This window comes from Phoenix dactylifera, chromosome 5 (assembly GCF_051530095.1).
Source record: "Phoenix dactylifera cultivar Ajwa chromosome 5, Ajwa_hap1_PhDact_Kaust_v1.1, whole genome shotgun sequence".
Classification (NCBI taxonomy): Eukaryota; Viridiplantae; Streptophyta; class Magnoliopsida; order Arecales; family Arecaceae; genus Phoenix; species Phoenix dactylifera.
In genome coordinates, this window is record NC_143194.1 from 10,096,901 (window position 1) to 10,109,974 (window position 13,074).

Below are 13,074 nucleotides of genomic sequence, written 5' to 3' on the forward strand. Positions count from 1 at the left end.
AAAAAGAAATAGCTCAATGCACAAAGCTCATGCCATTGTCGGATTTAGAAAGTGTCCCTGCATGCAGAAGGGCGGTAATGCATAAACTCCATGTCACAATGGAGCAACATTACTGTTGCACCAAAGCTCACCCACTCTGTCATCCACAGGAAAGCAATCTATAATTGGTCGGTGCATTCATTGAACCATAAGCATTGCCTTCCACCCTGTGATTCTTGTACCAAGGTCTCCGGACTAACAGCCCACAACAATGAGAGGGCTTAAGATGAAATTTCCGCGGTAGAACCAGAAATCAGTATACTTAGTTTAAGTAATTGTTTGACCAGACCACCCTCTGTAAAATAATTCTATTGTAAGAATACCATATGGAAAGGCGAACAGAAATTGAATACTAGATCACATAACCAACATTTTTCAAGCAAAAGACTGAAATCTTAACAACAAAAAAATCATAAAATCATAAAGGAAAAGAAATTATAAGCACTTCCAGTTAGGTTCTTCTACAGCAAAAAGGCAAAAAAAAAAAAACTGAACTTTGGATTTTACAGAAGCAAGATTCTGATGTGATTCATCTTTGGGGATTACTTCTTAGACAGCCATCATCATCCGCACAAACTCCTCATAATTCACCTGTCCATCACCATCTATATCAGCCTCCCTAATCATCTGCTCAACCTCTTCATCAGTCAGTTTCTCCCCAAGATTGATCATCACATTCCTCAGCTACATAGATGGGAAATGAAATTAGATTGACAATCAGATATCGTCACTTGTACTATGATGAAAACCATAGTTCAATGCTCTTCAATGGAAATAATTTTTATAACATATATTTAATCTGAACTTGCATTTTCTTGCCCATAGACATAATACCCAATCATGATAGTAATTAACATGGTTCCTAACAAGGATGATAAATCCATGATGGAATTCTAGATGGCAAATGAAACAAAGCCCGAGACTAATTAATCATCAAGTTGTCCCCCACCCTCGATGTAGTGGTTAAGAGCCACCATGAGGGTTTGAACCTTCTCTATAGACATGCCCTGAGGAGAGGGGTGCCAACCAGTTGAGCTAAAGGGTTTTGGCAATTTTGAAGATGACAGCTTCAAAAATTTCCCATCCCTGCTAAGAAATGCATGCTTTTCCATCTTCATATATGACCAAGTTCAGGGAAGAGCGCTAAACTGTTCTTAGATGTATTTCTTTTAGTGAAGGCATGTCAAACAAGTAGGAAAAAACAGTATCCAATATTCACCTCATTAGCTGAGATGTACCCATTTTGGTCCTTATCGAAGACCTTAAAGGCTTCTTTCAACTCTTCTTCAGCATCAGTCTCCTGCAAAGCCAAGAAAACTGAACGTAAGTCCATAATTTAATTTTTAGGAAGCAAGAATTGAAGTTCATATGGTGCTCTAAGATTCTTCCAATGCCCAATCATGTTTGCCATGTTTGCAGTCCATCGATCATTTGATAGAAATTTTATACAACAAGCATGACAGTTTTACCTTCATTTTCCTAGCCATTAGGCCCAAGAACTCTCCAAATTCTATAGTACCATTCCCATTTGCATCAACCTCACTGATCATATCCTGCAGCTCTTCTTCAGTGGGGTTCTGGCCCAATGATCGGATGACAGTAGCCAGTTCTTCCAGTGTGATGCGGCCTATTAAAGTTCAGCACTAATCACATTACATAATCATATAGATTAATAACCCAATTTCCCTCACAAGCAATCATAAACATATACATAATCAATAATCCTCAGAAATGATTACTGGACAAAAATGGAACAGGGGAAATTAAGAGCAGTAAAGAGTTTCATAGAACATTCATGAGATAAGTAGTTGGTGTGACAAACATAGTTTTAGATCACATAAAATTGTAGTTTTAGCTTGGCAAGTTTCAAATATGGATATATGATTTATCAAAATTTAATAACCTAATAAAACCAGCCTTAACATAAAAGAAACTTTGTAAACTCCTATTTACAAGTTCCAAAATTATCAACCTTAACAAGTCCCGATAACCAAATCTTTTCTTATATATTAGTATTAGATTGTTAATGATAAAAAGTTTACAGAAAGAGAAGCACAAGAAATCCTGAATGCTTTGTTACAACAAAAAAAGAAACCCAAAAGGTTTTATTTGGCTTGTAGGCTCAAATATATTTTTGTAGTTTGGCCTGCTCTTTATTGGACAATAGTCCAATAAGTCTCATCACATGGCATGACCATAGCCATTCAATGAAAGGAATCTTCCCAAAAGAAGACCACCAATTCGACAAAAAAATCTTTCCCATGAGCTGGGCTTCTTTTGACCATGACCAACTCATGGATCCTACCACAAACTTTAATTTAGTGGTGCACTCACACGTACATAGATTGACAAGAAAGAAACAGCCATAAAACCACAAGCTACTAGATTCACTAAGGAATATTGAATGAAGGTTCAAAGCATTGGTAAGTCTATAGCCACCCATCAAAATCTCATGCCTTGGACCAAACCCCTTTTCATAAGGAGGAAATTCCAATAGCCAATTTCATGTAAAATAACTCACATCCCCACAAAAAAAATTGAAATAATGAATCATGAAACCCCCATTTTTCCAACACAAAACTCACATGAAAACATATTGGTCAATGCTTCATCAAAATCCATTTGTTCAAGAACAAAAGGAAGTCCTACATGATCTAAAACTGAGCATGAACCCTATTTTGAGAAAAAGCTTGATCTCCAAAAGTTTGCTCAAGTGGAGAGTCATCAAACACATATCTATAAAAAGGAAAATAAAATAATCCTACCAAAATATTAACACACAAATCATACAAAACCGTCATAGATTGTGTTGAATTAACTTTTATCAAACAATCTTTTTGAGGGGTAGGACATCGAAACACATAAGCTACAAAAGAACAGAAACACTGGATTCAACTGCAAAATCTCACTAACGCATTATAGAGTCAAAAATCTCTTATTCCAAGCATATTTAAGCAATCCAAACTCAGAAAAAAGCAAGAAACAAAAGATACAAACAAAATTATCTACTTGTATAAAATCACCCACCCAGCTCACATAATTAAACCATCAACCAACAAAGAGCAAAAACTATGGTAAAGAAGTGCAAGAAAGGAGGGCGCCAGAGAGAGAAAGAACAAACCATCTCCATCCTTGTCAAAGAGGCAGAAGGCCTCTTGGAACTCAGAGATCTGCTCCTCTGTCAGGAGATCCATGACACTACTACTATCTTAAAACAGTTGAGAGAGAGAGAGAGAGAGAGAAAGGGAGGGAGATGGAAAAGAGAGACGAAGGAGGCGAGAAGGATCCTGGCAGTGGAAAGGAACAACGACTACTCGAGGCCTTTTGTAGGCTTGAGATAAGCGGAAGGGAGGAGGTGGGCTGCGGGTGGTGCTTTGCTTAGGCCAATAAGCTTGACTTTCTTGGCACGGCTGGTCAAATCGACTCTCTTTAATATTAGCAAAAACAAAAGCAATAGCTGAGAAGATATTTTTGTGGGAAGAATTTATTTTTATTAAAATATTTTTTTTTTTAGAAGTTGATACATGTATGATACTTTGAAAAATAATTTTTATATATTTGATTGGCCATAAAAAATATCAAATTCTAAAGCCAATCATATTTTGTTGTGCATCTATTTTTTTCAAAAAAATTAAGTAAAATATTTACTATATCTTTAATAAAAAAATCTTATTCATTCTATTTTATTTTCAATCAATAGAAATTGTACTTTATAAAAAAAAATTCATAATATTTAACCGCACTTTTCCTCCTCCTCTCCTCTTTAACCAAACAAGTTCTCGGTGAGCTACCTCCTCCTCCTTCTTCTTCTTCTTCTTTTTTGTCAAAATAGTATTTCATTTCATATACCTCTAACATGAATACAGCCAGACATATAAAAAAATAAATAAAATAAGACGTGTGGAACGTCATCTAAACTAGATAAACAAAATTCTAAGATTGTAGTTTTAGTCACTAATTTTTTGATCCAATTATCTCCCTCTTTCTTTTTTTTTCTTTGTTCAAAGAGAGATACAACAAAGCCGCCACATTGTCCGGTCCAACCAAGCCGAAAGAGCATACCATGACCTCACCAATCTCCTCTTTTCACTTTGTTTTACCCTTCTCTTTAGCTTTGCCTCTCACTTGGAATTGATGAAGCAACTCGTCCTCATCATCTAAAACAAACAAAAGCGTCATCCGTACATCAAATTTGGGCTCATCTGGCTTTACGTTTCATTGGTGGGTGATGAAGGGATGCCAATGTAGAGAAATGAGTGGAATATCTTAATGGGGAGTGGAAATATCAGTTCCCTTTTGTTTATGTACTTTTCCAGCTTTCAGACAGCTGGATGTTGGATTTGGGTGATGGAGGACGGGGCTTTCAAGGATGGGGAGAGTGTGGGTGAGGATTTTATGTTTTTTAAGCTAAGATTTGGTGAGACTCTGGAGATATGGCTCTCGTGCTGGAGACATGAATAATTTTCTATTATGCCAACACTATTGAGGAAGTGCATCTGCTTTTTTTTTTTATAAAAAAAAAATTAAATAACTTGCATATCCCCACTTAGATATGATTTTATCACATCTTCTCTTCTCTCATCTAAATATATCATCCAAATGTGCATCTTATCCATTCATCAATACTAAGTGCAAACATGATTCAGTACTAATTATATATCTCTAGTATTTTGCATTTATATTTTAGAATTATAATAGGAGGAATTCTGACCTAAATTAGAGCCAGAGCATGATCAAACTCGAGATACTGTACATACCACCAAATGATTTTATCGACTCAATCGGTTGCTGAATCTAGTTGAAATGAGATTCGAGTTGAGCAAGACGGTCTTTACATATGTTAGCTACTATGACATAACATAAATTTCTGTTGAATGTGTATCTCACACCCTGTATGCATTTTCGACTTTAGTAATAATCGTAATGTGATAACTAAGATCGTCGTGAGACTTCCAAATGTCACGGAAAAAAAAAAGAAGGGAAAAAATGTCTTGACACCCCATACTAAGGAAAAAAGATAAAACATATCGGCATGATGCTCTTTCATATGCATTGCACATGTTCATGTTGCACACCTAATTAGATGGATAAAGTAACTATTATTTCAGAGAGTTGAAATCATATTTAAAAGAATAGGATAGATGCTTTTATCTATATATAAATTCAACTTCATACAAATATAGTTAAACCTACAGATATATCCAGGCATTGCCAAAATATTTACTTTTTCGCAACAATAGCACCTTTTTGTATGATCAATATGATGATACTCCAAAAATTTTAAGTGTTTTATGGGCTACCTAATATAATTTTGTGAGCCTCATAGAAATCAGAAACAAATATGTTTTCTAGAAAAGAAAAGCAAAAAATCAATTTTCTTATTAGGTTGTCCTCCGCATCTACATTATCAGAAAACTACTAAATCTTTCTAAAATACCGACATTTTGCTAAACAAAGGAACAAAGTGAAGGATAGCTTTGTTCTTTTAACAATTCATCATATAATAACAGCTGATAAATTCTGAAATAGGATTCAACCTCCTCTTAAAATAAGGTAAATAAAAAATAGGTATTTTAGATTTTTAAACTAAGATTTATGAATTTAACCTTGTTCTTTATTATATTGGACTCTATGTACCTAATCAAGGTTTTTGCTTTTGCAAAAGTACCTAATCCAGGTTTAGCATCCTTTTTGATGCACGATCCGGATTGCTGCTAGTAACTTTAAAATAGATTCCAGCTATGCCAGATGTCATGATCTTATTTAGATTAGTGCTATTAGTAGCTTTATTGTAGTAGGTGGTTTAATTAGTTGAAAGATCATGACTTTATGCAAATGCAATCACTTGAGTGAAAACTGCTAGTCGAGCTCTATGTGAATTAGGTTAAAATCATGACGACATGCAGGCAACATTAACTTGTTTGAAATCGATTGCATCAAGAACTTCCATCATCTCGTAGCCAAAATATTTCGGGGGAAAAAAATGAGCAATATTTCAAGTACCCTAAAAGAGCTGCGAAAAGACATCCCTCTCGCAAGAAGATAAGAAAACTATAGTTGAACGATGATACTATTCACCCAAATTGTGGCATAAAGTTACATGTAAGGGCATCGTAGAGAACATTTTTTCTAGACTAAGAGAGATAGTCCTATCCATTTGACAAATTAAATGATAAATGTGTCATTTGCACTCAAATAGTCTCCATCTATGCTTCACCTAACACCAATGATATGTCAAAGAACCAAGTTTACTGGTAAAACTACTTGGTGTTATTCTAGCTGTAGCAGTCGAACATAGAAAAAAAGAAAGGTGTAGCCTAATTGTCTAAACCACGTGATGGGAGATATACATATGATTCCTCTCATCAGAATGATGGGATCATCTAATTTGTCTAGATTGGAGAGGAAGGACAGCTTTCAAAGTCCAATATTTTGATCAGACGGTCAATGTTATTTCTGGAAGGATAGATGCGGACTTGTAATAGCGTGATCTGCACCAAAGTTAACGCGTCCGACGAGTCAAACCACAGGTGGGGTCCACGTGGTTAACTGCTCCGATTCCCCGGTCCAGTGGTCTACGGTCAAAAAGCCAGGCCCACGGCGCGTGGGGCCGAGCCCGGTTTCTGTGGGCCCACCCACGCGGAACACTCTTTCCTGCATCCTGAGAGAAAAGATACTACCAAGCCCAACGCTTCTCCTCAGTGCCGGCATGTTGCCCAACGCGTCTCCTAAGTGCTGGCATGCCGCGTGGAGCTACGCAATTGGCTCAGCTTTTTGATTCACGGTGGGGCCCAGGTGAATAGCGTTGGCCTGGGTATCGTTTTTGGGCCTTATAACATCTCGGTCTCACCGTCCTCCGTGTTGCCGCGTCCGGGGAGGCCAGCTTGCGCGTCACGCGAACGCGGAGAACTATACGTGTGCGTCGCGCGTGCTGCGCGCTCTATATTTTGGCCTTATCCGGTCTCTCTCACATCTCACGCGGCCGTTGACTTTGCACGTGCGAGGGTTAACTTGCCCCTGCTTCATTATTTATTCAAAGTTTGCGCGTTGGCAGCGACGGTGAAAGCGAGTTGCTTGAACTGGAAGGTACTGCAATCGCACTTCAAATTGTTTTATGATAGATTTGTGCAACAACACGTGGCATTGTGCGCGTCATTTCTCATCCAACACAGAAGGGTGAGATGGGTTACATGTAACTAGTGTAGTATTTTTCTCAGAAATGGCTCAATGTATTTGGAGGCCTAAGGCAAACTCACTAAGATGAACCTTTTTTCTTTTCGTTTTATTCTTGAGGTCTTCTTTACAGTGGGCCGGCCTAAGGCGAACTCACTAAGAGGGCCTTTTTTATTTCTACTTTGTCTCTAAGGCCTTCAAGTATAACCATTCCACTGCATAATGTAGCATGCTAACCAGACTTGATGGTTTATTATATGGACCGACAAAATATAATTCACTCAATGAATTCCTTCCAGCCCCACCAATAGACTGTCACATTTAAATGGTGTAAATGAGTGCACAGATGCCTAGTCTAGAACTAATCAAACATGTGATGTGAGTTTGAAAAATTCAATAGAATCTATCAAAATATGTTGACTATAACCATTCCACTACATAATGTAGCATGTTAACCACACTTGATGTTTTATTATATGGACCATCGACATTACATTTAGGAACATTGTTTAAATTTTGATTTACTTGGACCGAGAGCACTAAAATCAAAAGAGGCAGTGGTTTGGCTCAAAATGGGTCAGGTAGACAGGTATTATATAATTTTGATTTGGCTCTAATTAGACCGAGTTACACATATAAATGATTTTCTTTAGTAATATAAATTTAGAACATGTCATTACTTGACTTTCACCTTGAAGAATATATTTCTTTTTTCAGTTTGATTTCAATACCACAAGACTACTAGGTAAGTTGCATATAATTAGAACTTTCTTTTCTCTATATGAATGGTTTTCTTTAGTAATACAAATTTGAATTAGACCACAAAAAAATATCTTAAAAATTTGTCTAGATTCTAAATATAGAATTGCTCTAAAAAGATGTAGATCCAAAATCTATGCAAGTCTAATCTAAGTCAAGCTAGATCTAGATTTAACTTACTAGCTTGTAACAAACATATCTTGTTTGAATGATGCGGAGGGAGGTAGCATTGGAAGGCCAATCAGTAAACACAAGGTCAATGCATAATGATGTGTTTATTTCTTGTATAACTAGTTCATAACACCATAAACATTGGGGTCCAAATTTTCTAAGGTGTAGCCTTGCAAGATATAATGCACCATTAACCAAAGAATGGATAAATTTAAAAGTTTGATGTTCCTTGACATTGGAAACGAAACCTCTCACTTGACTCCCAATAACTTGTGTATTCAATTAATATCAACACTCTATTTGATTGAAAGAGATTGAGGTTATCTATCAACCTTGAAGAATATTCTACTAGGGGTAGATTGGAGTTGTTTATAATCTAATCTTGTGATGGATCGATTAATCAAGAAGAGTTGATACTTTGGTAAAGAAACAAGATATTCTTATTCAAAATTAAGACGTTGATTTTTGTTTATAAAAGAGAAGTTTGATTTACATCATTTACAAAAAGAATCAAATCTGGAGATATTGGACTTTATTCTTATGATAAGAACTATTGATGAAATTGTATTGATAAATAGAATTATTAGAAACTTGAAAATGTGATTAGAACTATGTATCTCTAACTTTTTGAAAGTGCAAGAAAAAAAATTCGAGGACGATTTTTTTTTAGAGAGGAAGAATGTAAAACCGAGCAAACTGGCTTGGTCCATTGGACTAGCCCAGCCATTTTTGGCCCAAACCAAAAAAAAAGAAAAGCATTTCAGCCAGTGTCGCGCACATGCCTGGAGGGAAGATACTCTCAATTGGAGTCTTCTTTCTCCAGAGATCATCGGACGGAATCCAACTCTAGGTTGGATTCCAGTCGCGACCGAGCTTATTTAGAAACCGTCCAAGTCCCTCTTCCACTTCATTGGTGGTCCAACCTCAATCGAAGCTCCTTGTTGGAGGATTTGATTGAGTCCTTCAACCGTCGATCGTCTTCGTATCGTCGCTGCAGCCAATCATCGCCAAAAACCAAAGACACAACCTTCCTTGAGCTACTCTTTCTTTCCTTCTTTCAGGGTTGTTGTGAGCATAGATTAGGCCGGTGACCGCCGGATTTTTGGTGGAAAATGGTGATACCTTGTTTTTCCTGTTTCAGTAGGTAGACCCCTATTTTTCTTGATTCCGGTTGTTTCCGCTATCAGTGCTCGTCAACGGGATGTTCATCCGCTCCTTTGCAATGGCTAGAGACCATTGCTGGAGCTCTAATCATTGGGATGCTTGATTTTCATGGTTAAAGAAGCCGAAACCCCTATTTTGAGCTGCCAATCGCTGTCCGTCGCCAGCCGTGGAAACATGACCCCGAGCACCACCCACAGCCACCCCTTCCTTCCTCTTCCTTGGTTAGAGAGAAAAGCTTTCTTTCTTTCTCTTTTCTCTCTCTTTTCTATCCTTTCTCTCTCTATTGAACTTTCTCTCTCTACTCTCTCGAGAGATGTTGGATCCAATATGGTACCTCTCTCTATTATTTGGATCAACTTTATGAAGGGCCTTGATCCATGGTCAACGGGTGGCATGCCATCCCCTACCTTGGCCCCTTTCGGACATTGTTAGAATTTGTCATCCGATCTCTACTGAACCATCTTTATCCTAGTTTGACCATGATCAGATGAATTCAGTTTGATCAGACCGACTGGAGTGCCGGGCACTTTCACTTGGTTGACCCTATGAGAGTGTTTGAATTAGGATTCGCTCGCAAGATAAGTAATATTCCATTTTTTCTAAATTTATTAGTAATTATTAAATTATTATATTCATTACTTTTGAGTAATATTATTCATGATGCATGAGTTTGAAGCATAGCATATTATTACTGAATATGTTCTTTTGAAATATTATGACAATATATGAACTTGTGATGGATATAATTGATTGATTTTGATACAGCTTGATTTTAGAATTGAAGTATGAAACTCTAAAACTGTTTGAATTTCGATCTAGCTATATTGAGGATCCCGCTAATAGGGGCTAATACATTATTGCATGATTCGTCCTAAAGGTTGTGTCGCAAGATAATGCGTGACATACTGCAAGCAGATACGCAGTTTTGAAGAACTTTGCTGCAAGATGATATGCAACTCACCACAAGAAGATGCGCAGTGTTATGACCCTGTCATAGAGAAGATGTGGTCATAGTTCAGGATCGATAAGACGAATAGAATATTTAAAAAAATTGAATTCATAAACAAAAATTTTAATTTTCAAGAAAGATTTGATTTATATATTAGTACTGCATATATGTTTATTTTTTGCAAATTATTACCTATTTGATTGCCTGATTTATTTAGCTAAAATGATCATTGCTTACTAGGCTATCTAGCCTATTATATGACTTCTTACTATTTTTACAAATCTGAAGAACTAGCTTGAATCGAAGATTTATTATGAGCGATTAGAGACAAAATTTTGACATCTTTATTTAGACTAGATTTTATTTTAGAGTTGATGCAAGATTTTGAAATATTATTAGTTTTGTAAAACTTTTAATTTTGTTATTTAAATTAGAATTTGAATGTTAACTATTTAAATTTATTTTGCTGCTTGTTTATGATATCATGATAAGATGTGTTTCATGCCTGTGGAAGAGTTTTCTATAAGTATGCGGTGGTTGCCACGACTCCTGACTCGCGATCTCGGGTTGGGGCCATGACAATTAATATGATTTCAGAGCATAAGTAGATAAAATCTAAGTCAAAAAATCTGACATAGGATGAATGTAGATAGGTAGACACTAGGGGCATTGGTATGTAAATCTATATTGATTACATAATAAATTATTTGAAGAAGTGAGATATCTTATTCGAGAATTTCTAAATAAAGAAAAAAATATATGTTATCTATTTGATTCTTTTGGGTCTTTTATTTAAATACATTTAGTAAATTCAGAGAATTTTGGTGGTTTAAATTAGAGTGCGCTGCGAAAATATAGTGGTCTAAATTATTTTTTAAGTTGGTTAAAAGTATTATCTCTTTGATTCGTTAAGTTTTAGTAACAAAAGATGAAATCTGTTTTCTCGTATGGTAGTATTTTTTTTTGATAAATGAAAAAACAATGTTCTGATTTTTCGATGTCAACGTACTATCTTAGGTTCTCCAATTTTATGCCATGCTAAGGAAATTCTTAGCATGTCGATACTATAATTAATGGACCATCAATTCTCGATCTTGGATTTGGAATATTTTAATGTATATCTCTTTCCTCCTAAATATGAATCTTGTACTTTTTTAATTAATATCAACCTTCTATCTGATTGAAATAGATTGAGGTCATCTATCAACCTTAAAGAATATTCTACTAGAGGTGGATTGGAGTTGTTTATGATCAAATCTTGTGATAGATCGGTTAATCAAGAGCCAATAGCATTTTGGCAAAAAAATTTGATATTCTTATTCAGAATTAAGATGTTGATTTTTGTTTACAAAAAAGAAGTTTGATTTATATCATCTAAAAGAAGAATCATGTCTAGAGGTATTGGACCTTATTCTTATGATAAGAACTAATAATGAAGTTGTATTGATAAACAGAATTATTAGAAACTTGTGGATGAGATTAGAACTATACATCTCTAACTTTTTGAAAGTGCAAGAAAAAAATGTGGACGAATTTTTTTTTAGGAGGAAAGAATGTAAAACCCAACAAACATGGCCGGTCAAGTCACTTGCTCGGCCCAGCCGTTTTGACCCAAACCAAAAACAAAAAAAGGAAAAGAAAAGAATTTTGGCATGTGTCGCGCACGTGCTTGGAGGGAAGAGACTCTCGATCAGAGTCTTCTTCCTACAAAGATCATAGGAAGGAATCCAGCCAAACTGGTCACAGCCAAGCCTCTTTAGAGGCCCCCCCGATCCCTCTTCTACTCCACCGAAGGTCCAACCTCGATCAGAGCTTGCTGCTCGAGAATTTCTTCAAATCTTTCTTCGACCGTCGATCGCCTTTGCATCATTACCGCAGCCAATCATCGCCAAAAAATAGGTAAGGACCCGGCCTCCATTGAGCTATTCTTTCTCTCCTTCTCGAATCATTGGGAGCCCCGATTAGGCTGATGATTGCCGAATTTTTATGGAAAAGTGTGATGCCCTGTTTCTCCTGTTTCTACAGGCTGGCCCTATTGTATTTGATTTTGATTGTTTCTGCCACCGTTGCTCATCACCTGGGTCTTCGTTCAATCCCTCGTAGTGGCTGGAGACTATAATCGGAGCTCCGACCATTGGAATGCTTGATTTTCATGGTTAAAGGGGTCGGAAACCCTATTTTAAGTGGTTTTGACGCTCCAAGCCGCTAGTCGTTGCCGATCGCCGACCGCTTGTTGGCCGGCTGTAGGAACCTAACCGCGGGCACCACCCATAGCCACCCTCTTTCTTCCTCTTTCTTGGTTAGAGAGAGAAGCTTCCTTTCTCTCTCTTTCCTTCCTTTATCTCTTTTGTTTCTCTCTACTAAACTTTCTCTCTCTACTCTATCTAGAAATGTTGGATCTAGTATGGTACCTCCCTCCATGATTTTGGATCAACCCTATGAAGGGCCTTAATCCATAGTCAGCGGGTGGCACGCCGAGCTCTACCTTAGCCCTTTCCGGATACTATTAGAATTGGTTACATTATCTCTATTGAACCACCTCTATCCTAATTTAAGCATGATCATATAAATTTTCTTTTAATCGGACTGACCAGAGTGCCGGACAATTCTGCTAGGTCGGCCTTATGAGAGTGTTGGAATTGGGAGTTTTATTTTCAGAATGATTATAATAAATTATGATGAGAATATAATTTTTAAATATCAAGATCTGAGAAGAATTTTTTAAAATTGATTGAATTAATACTTTGGATTCGCTTGTACGGTAAGTAATGTTTCACTTTTTTTCTAAATTTATCAGCAATTATCAAATTTATTCATGA

General features: G+C 36.5%; 1 protein-coding gene across 1 annotated transcript; it reads right to left on the reverse strand.

Moving 5' to 3' along the window:
* Positions 1-368: 368 nt before the first annotated feature.
* LOC103720195 (calmodulin-like) lies at positions 369-3,353 on the reverse strand. The gene is made up of 4 exons (XM_008809797.5): positions 3,161-3,353; positions 1,509-1,666; positions 1,259-1,339; positions 369-723 (listed from the first exon to the last, which is right to left on the reverse strand). The coding sequence occupies exons 1-4, from the start codon at positions 3,231-3,233 to the stop codon at positions 589-591; spliced, it is 447 nt and encodes a 148-aa protein (XP_008808019.1). The 5' UTR covers positions 3,234-3,353; the 3' UTR covers positions 369-588.
* Positions 3,354-13,074: the final 9,721 nt, after the last annotated feature.